The following is a 7,444-nucleotide window of genomic DNA, read 5'->3' on the forward strand; positions in this document are numbered from 1 at the left end:
CCCACTCCCTCGGAGCGCACATTAGCGGCTGACGTCAGAAGAATGCATTTGCGTCATAGCGCTCGGATTGGTGGACTTCGTCTGTCTGTCATCGCTCGCGAATCTGTCAGCTGTCCGTGGACCGTAGCAGCTAATAATAGAGGCTGGGCAGCTGTGGGGGCCTCTAGTGGTGCGCCAGTCCGTGGGCCCCTGAGGTACCAGAGGGGCCGCTCTCCCCGCCGGCCGGGCTGCCCCACAGTGATCACCGTGTCTCATTATAAGATTAGCGCTCTCCATGACGCAGGCTGCCCGGGACAGTGTGACAGCCCGGCCCCGCCCACCACACATAGCTATGCTAATAGGGGGCGTGGCCGTGCCTGCAGCCGATCCCCCTATATAAGCAGTGTGGCTGCGCACGGCTCATACACTGTGAGCGCAGCAGGTACGGCTCATACTCGCACCGCTCGTGGGATCTGGCAGCACGGCATCTCACCATGGCAGACGAGGAAGGCGGCACATGCCAGGGGAACTGCAACGTCCTGAGCTGGGAGCAGGTGCAGCGCCTGGACTCCATCCTCACCGAGACCATCCCCATCCACGGCCGGGGGAACTTCCCCACTCTGGAGATGAAGCCCCGGCAGATCGTGAAGAAGGTGCGCTGCCGCCTGGAGGAGCACAGCATCCGCGTCCGGGATGTCCGGCTGAACGGCTCCGCGGCCAGTCACATCCTCCATGAGGACAGCGGCCTGGGCTACAAGGACCTGGACCTCATCTTCTGCGTGGACTTGAAGGGAGAGGCCGAGTTCCAAACTGTGAAGGACGTGGTGCTGGACTGCCTGCTGGACTTCTTACCCGACGGGGTTAACAAGGAGAAGATCAGCCCACTCACCCTAAAGGTAACCCCCCACCTGGTGCACCCACATACATGAGGGATCGGCCACCTGTGGCCCTCCAGGGCTTGCTGGGAGTTGTAGTTCTACCAGCTATCTGCCCATCCCCAATCGTCTCTTGTTCTTGGTTGCCTGTCAGATCTGTCCTCCATCGCAGTGACTTTCCCCCCTCCCCTCCCTGGTTCCTTCTGGCAGTGGGGGCCACAGATGGGGGGGGGGGGGGGGGGGGGTAGTCTCCTGAGCTCCTGACACTAATTATCTCTTATGTTTGTCTTTCCCATTCCAGGAGGCGTATGTCCAGAAGATGGTGAAGGTCTGCAATGATTCCGACCGCTGGAGTCTGATCTCCTTATCCAATAACCATGGCAAGAATGTGGAGCTGAAGTTCATGGATTCCTTGAGGAGGCAGTTTGAGTTCAGTGTAGATTCCTTTCAGATTAAGCTGGATTCCCTCTTACTTTTCTATGAGTGCTCCGAGAACCCAATGACTGAAACGTTCCACCCGACCATCATTGGGGAGAGTGTGTATGGGGATTTCCAGGAAGCCTTTGATCACCTTTGTCACAAGATCATTGCCACCAGAAACCCTGAGGAGATCCGTGGTGGTGGCCTTCTTAAGTACTGCAATCTGTTGGTGAGGGGCTTCAGGGCAGCCTCCGAATCCGAAATGAAGTCCTTGCAGAGGTACATGTGCTCTCGATTTTTCATTGACTTCTCAGACATTGGAGAACAGCAAAGAAAGCTGGAGTGCTACCTGCAGAATCACTTCGTGGGCTTAGAGGACCGCAAGTATGACTATCTCATGACCCTACATGGTGTGGTCAATGAAAGCACGGTGTGCCTCATGGGACATGAGCGGAGGCAGACCCTGAGCCTTATCACCATGCTCGCCATCCGAGTACTGGCAGAACAGAACATTATTCCCAACGTAGCCAACGTCACATGCTACTACCAGCCAGCCCCCTATGTAGCAGATGCCAACTTCAGTAATTACTACATTGCCCAGGTGCAGCCTGTCTTTACATGCCAGCAGCATACCTACTCCACTTGGTTACCCTGTAATTAAGACTGACGATGGGCAGCGTTCCAGATCCATATTAAGCAGGGGCAGACCCAGTTATGTAATAAGGTGTGAGTTTGGTGATGATGATCTGCTCTAGGTTTCTATCTTTGTGAAGCTTGTGGTTCCTATAGAATTTATGAGAGCATGATCCGAATGATAAGCTCCTAATTTATTGGGTTCAGCCCCCCAAGAGCACAAAAGCGACCTGTCAATTAATGCGACAATGCCTCCTGCAGGTTGGGGCCTTGCTTGATAAGGAAGTGCAGGTTGGCAGTTCCTGCTCTTTACATTTGATAGTAAGAGGTTGATTAGTGGAGAGAAGTAAATGCTCGTACCATGTCCTTCTGTATTTCAGTGACCTATAGCAATGCGTGAAGGAGGATGCGTCGGCTAGCTAGACCGAGCATTTGGTGAATGCATGACCAGCCTGCTCGCTAACTAAACTTTCTTGGACACGTTGAACTGCAGCAGGGTGGTGGTACAGTTATTGGGAGATGCTTACCAGATATCTGCATGAATCGCATTATAACCAATGTGACAGTGAGGTAGTAGCAAATGTAACACTCGAGGACCAAAGATTTCTTAACGAAACCCTACCCAAAAGGGGGAGGGAGGGGGGGGGGGGGGGGGAGAGCCGCCTTGTGTACCTGTTTATTTACTGTATCAAAGTGCCTGTTTCCTTCAATGACCAACGTATCTTTGTGATTGAACCGCACATTTATCAGGGATTCACAAAGCTAAAATACTTTAAAAATAAAAACATGATCCTGGACTTGTGATGAACAGTGCAGTTATGCCATATCTTTTGGCTAACACTTTGTGTATACTTTTCTCATTTGTCGACTCCTTGCCGTAGCAAGGAGACTTATTGAATTATGGGGGGGCTAAACGTAGCACTTGAGGTGTCGACCGCGTTCACGCTAGGAGAGCCTTCCGATGAGGTTTCAGCCGGAGATTCCGCGACCAGGTATTTTCACCCACCCTTGTCTCCATTTTGGAGGTGTCAGTAGATGTCATCAGTCAGTTGTGGATTTTAGAAGTCTGTTCTTATCATGGTGATGGCGACCATATTTTTTTTTCTCCTGATTATTCACCCCTCCCCCCCCCCCGTCTTGATATCCATAAATGACGCAGAATTTCCGGGGCTCTGTCTGTTTAGCATAGTAGGACCACTAGAGGTGTTTAATGTGAACTCTCGCTGAATGGCACGGCCGCTCTTGTAGCTCAGTATTTCTGTCTTTCCCTTAGTTGTTTCAGCGTTTACAATGTTAGTACTGTAACTTTTATTTAAGTACCTTATCCCAATAACTCTAGCTAGTGTTAACCCTCCAGGAGCTGTTGTGGTGTCAGTTTGTCTATCCTATGTTCATCTCTGCAGGACGCGGTGACAACTAAGGTATGGTAATCCTCCGTATACCGCAGCCCCTTGTTAACGCTCTGATTTTTATTCTCTTGGCCTGTGATTGCTCTTACAGTCTGGTGCGTCCATCTGATGTGCAGAGACATGACTGAAAGATTCAATATCAGGATTAATTTATTGTCTGCAGCTCAATCACTTGCTAAAGTCCAACTATGCAGACACCCTTCTGCCAGGCCTTTTGTTCTGCAGACTGCAGGGTCTCCCATTGTAAATCGCTGTGGAGGGATGACTTATTTGGAAGTCATCACATATTCATGTATGACTAGGCCTGACTTGCCTTTTTGCAGAAGTTAGTTGAACTGGATTTTATTACTTCTTGTTTTGTTTCTTTTTGTGTGTAAGTGGCATGAAATATCAGCGATTAGTGTGTTTTGCATGACGTTGACCCAGTCTGATAGAACTGTAGTGCCAAAATAAAGACCCTTTGAGTTCCAGTAGAATAATTCTATTTGATCTGGGCAGCTGATGTGCAGTCGGGTCCAGCAGTGGAGTGGTTAAGTCTGACTGGCCCCCAAGGCTTCTTCTTTTCTGGGATTGAAATCCTGTCATTGTCTAAAGTCCTGGAAATTGCTAGATCGAATATCTGTCTAGCTTTTTTTTCTTCTACATATCCAGTCCTTAGCAGGAATCTGACTTGTTTACTGTAGCACCATTCCTGCGAATTTAGCGGGATCTGTTAAAGCGATTGCACTGCCAACCCTGTTTACACGGAAACTTGTGGCCTCCTCTGTGTTGGCTCCTGTCTGTTTGGTCAGCGGAGGAGCCTCTCCTTGATTAATAGTGGAGAGAGGAGCACCATTTCCCAGGTCTTGGTTCCTCCAGACAGTAAATCAGAATTGACATGGGGCTTGACAGTATCCATAGATAGCTTCCCATGTCACGCAGGGGGATGGCTGGGGAAATGGGATCAGCTGGTAATGGGGTATAGCTATTCTTCCCACAACTGTGCATTGCACAAATAGCTCATCTCTCAGTGGACGGTGTGGAAATACGTAGCGTCCTGACACAAGCACCACTATTTGATAACCTGCAATCATTATACAATGCTCTCTTTTTATTTATTTTTTTTTTTTTTTTATCCCCTCCACTTGTATCTTACATTTCACTTTTTTTTTTCATTACTTTACACTTTACTGCAGCTGATCTTAATTCAAGCAGTCGGGACATAGATTTACTTGTTTTATCCTTATGTTATTTATCAAAGTTTCCCAGCACTTTTTTTTTTTTTGCCTGTATTCTGTACAGCCATTACTTGCAGCAATCAGTGAAAATGACCCGTCTGTCATCCAGCATGTTGGAAAACGGAGGATTTCTAGGAGAAACAAAGCCCCCTTTGAAATCCGTGACTCCTTAAACACACCAGCCATTGGTCAGTTTGTGTGGCGGATGGATTTATTGCTAATCTATGTCGAGATAAAACCTTCTATAATACGAATGTGATGAAACATCAGAACTCTTTCAAGCCAAACCATTGTTACGTCGTCGCACAAAAAAAAAAATTGCACGGGTGTCGTGTCTAAGGGGATGGGGTAGGGGAGGCAGTGTTTAAATTTTGTGCTTTTTTTTTTTTTTTTTTTTTTTTTTTTTTCCTTAATATTTTTGCTTTACACACTGACGCTTTTGACTTTACGTACCTATATTTTATTCAGAGTTTTAAATGATTCGTGTAAAATGCTTTGTACATGACTTGTATTATGTTGTTGGTTGATGACTTTGCCAATTAAAAAAAAAAAAAAAAAATGCAACAGAAAAGAAAAATCAAAACAAGCAAAAAAACTATTTTCTTGAAATATTTCCTTGTAGACTTCAAATGTCCTTTTAGAGAGCATTCTGCCAAGGCAGAAATATATTTTACATATCTATATAAGAACGCGAGGTTTTATTTGCAAAGTGGAGATTTCAGTGTCAAGTAATCTGGGGTTGCACGCGAGCGAAAAAGGCTGCAAAGTATAAAATGGGAAGTAGCTGGGCTGCTCTTGCTCTCCGATGTGAAGGCTGCCTCTGCACAGCTGCAGGATCTGCCCTTTTGCTTCAGCTCCTCTTGGAATACATTGACCATATGTTAAGGACAGGCAGGAGAGAGAATGGAGACACAGGCTGCTGGCACCCGTACTTGGGAGAAAGGATTGTGAATCTTGTTTACAGCGTCCAATATTTGGATTTGTTTTGTAAATAAAGAAGTTATTTTTTTCTACGTCTGTTGTATGTCTTTACTTTGGAATCGGCACTAAGTAGCATTCATGTGAAAGTAGAATTCTGCAAGGCTGGGAATCATCTGGTACAACAGTGTCCTAGTGGGAGCTCAAACATCATTAATCCTATTTTATACTTTTTTTTTTTTTTTTTTTTTTTTTTTTTTTTTTTAACAATCAAATGTGTGCAGTCAGCTAGGAAATGCCTAGCTTCCGACTTGCCAAAAATACTTGGCCCTGTACCCACTTAACAATGTAGATAGCCTAAAACAACACTTCTGCTCTCTCACTTAAAGCAACCATTTCATATTTGGGGACATGAGCACAGTCAAAGACTTTTTTTTTCTTTTTTTTTTGATATTGTAATGCCATAATTGGTAATTTGCTAGAGGATGGATAATGCGTCAGGAATAAATCCTCTAGCTGTTTACTTTCCCCTCAGTGGATTCTAATCAGAACTAGCGCAAAAAAAAGAAGTGGAGCAGTTGCCGATTTCAACCAATGTTCCACAAAGCCTCTGAAAAATGACAGCTGATATCTGGGTGCTGGGCTTTGCCTTTTACTCTTACTCTAGATTTGACAAATCTCCCTAGTCCTCTTTAATAAGACTTTAAATATCCATTTCAGCCATTTTTCCTAAAGAGATTCTCCACTTAGATTCTTCTAAAAATAAATGTGATTTAATCCTCAAGGTTAAGATGGAGAATGACATTGCCTAACGACAGGTGCCAAGCTGCTTTTCCTCGTCTCCGCAGTCAGCTCTGTGCCAATCCTGTTGTGAGCTGAACAGTCCTATGAGCGAGAGGGTGCAACTTCCTAAGGGCGCAGACAGTTGTATTTCTCATGTTAGGCTGGGGTCACACTTGCAACTGCCACCGGCACTCGGGACCGGATTGTGCAGCTGCATGTATTTCTATGCAGCTGAACGCACTGGTCCTAACTGCTGGCGGCAGTGCGGGCATTGATTCGAGAGACTTGCATTGCAGTTGTAAGGCCAGGATCACAAATGTGAGGAGTATGGCCGAGTCTCGCATGTTAGTGCCGGGTATTAACATGCCAGACTCGGCCGTATTCCTCGCATGTGTGATCCCAGCCTAAGAGGAATGACCCCGCATTCCGCAGCCTGTTCTGTGAAGGGCTATCAGTAAGGCTGGGGTCACTCTTTCGAGTGCAATGCGAGATACTCGAGCAAATCTCGCGTCTTAATACCCGGCACTGCCTCCGGTGGTTCTGACTGGAGCGTTCAGCTGCATAGAAAGACATGCAGCCGCACACTTCGGTCCGAGTGCCGGCGGCAGTGCCGGGTATTGATGTGCGAGATTCGCGCTAGTTTCTTGCAGTTGGAAGGCTGGGATCACACTTGTGAGGAATACGGCTGAGTCTCACATGTTAATACCTGACACTGCCGCCGGCACTCCGGAGCATAGCGTGCAACAGCATAGCAATACATGGAGCCGTACGCTCCACTCCCGAGTGCCGGCGGCAGTGCTGGGTATTAACATGCGAGATCCGGCCGTATTCCTCGCATGTGTGACCCCGGCCTTAGGATCACATTGCACTGCACAGACTGGCCCGGTAGCTCTCCTGACCTGAGCGTGACAGTGTCATGTATTTCTACGCAGCTGCCAAGCTCAAGTCAATGCAATCCTCACACGAGAAATACGGCCGTATGTCTGCCCCCTAACATCCATTCATTTCATGCACCTTTCCTAATAACTAGTCTCTCAGGCCCCCTTCACACATGTGGGTAACACTGGTACCAGAAAATACAGTACTGGTGTCATCATCAGTGTGCAATCCGTGTTTTTACTGAATGGATAAAGAAAGAATGAAGTTACAAACGCTTCTCCTACACCTTTCAATGTTAAACTCGTACAGCACACGGATGCCACCCTTGTGC

General features: G+C 47.0%; 1 protein-coding gene across 2 annotated transcripts; it reads left to right on the plus strand.

Moving 5' to 3' along the window:
- Positions 1 to 314: 314 nt before the first annotated feature.
- On the plus strand, positions 315 to 5,546 carry TENT5A (terminal nucleotidyltransferase 5A). Of its 2 annotated transcripts, XM_073589683.1 has the most exons (3): positions 315 to 875; positions 1,156 to 1,884; positions 5,177 to 5,546. In XM_073589683.1, the coding sequence occupies exons 1-3, from the start codon at positions 474 to 476 to the stop codon at positions 5,303 to 5,305; spliced, it is 1,260 nt and encodes a 419-aa protein (XP_073445784.1). In that variant the 5' UTR covers positions 315 to 473; the 3' UTR covers positions 5,306 to 5,546. The 2 variants fall into 2 exon arrangements, with proteins under 2 accessions (XP_073445784.1, XP_073445783.1); XM_073589682.1 differs by having other exon boundaries at positions 354 to 875; positions 1,156 to 5,546.
- The last annotated feature ends 1,898 nt before the right edge of the window (positions 5,547 to 7,444 follow it).

The sequence above is a fragment of the Dendrobates tinctorius genome, unplaced genomic scaffold (assembly GCF_039654945.1).
Source record: "Dendrobates tinctorius isolate UK_male_01 unplaced genomic scaffold, ASM3965494v1 ptg000111l, whole genome shotgun sequence".
In the NCBI taxonomy this organism is placed as follows: domain Eukaryota; kingdom Metazoa; phylum Chordata; class Amphibia; order Anura; family Dendrobatidae; genus Dendrobates; species Dendrobates tinctorius.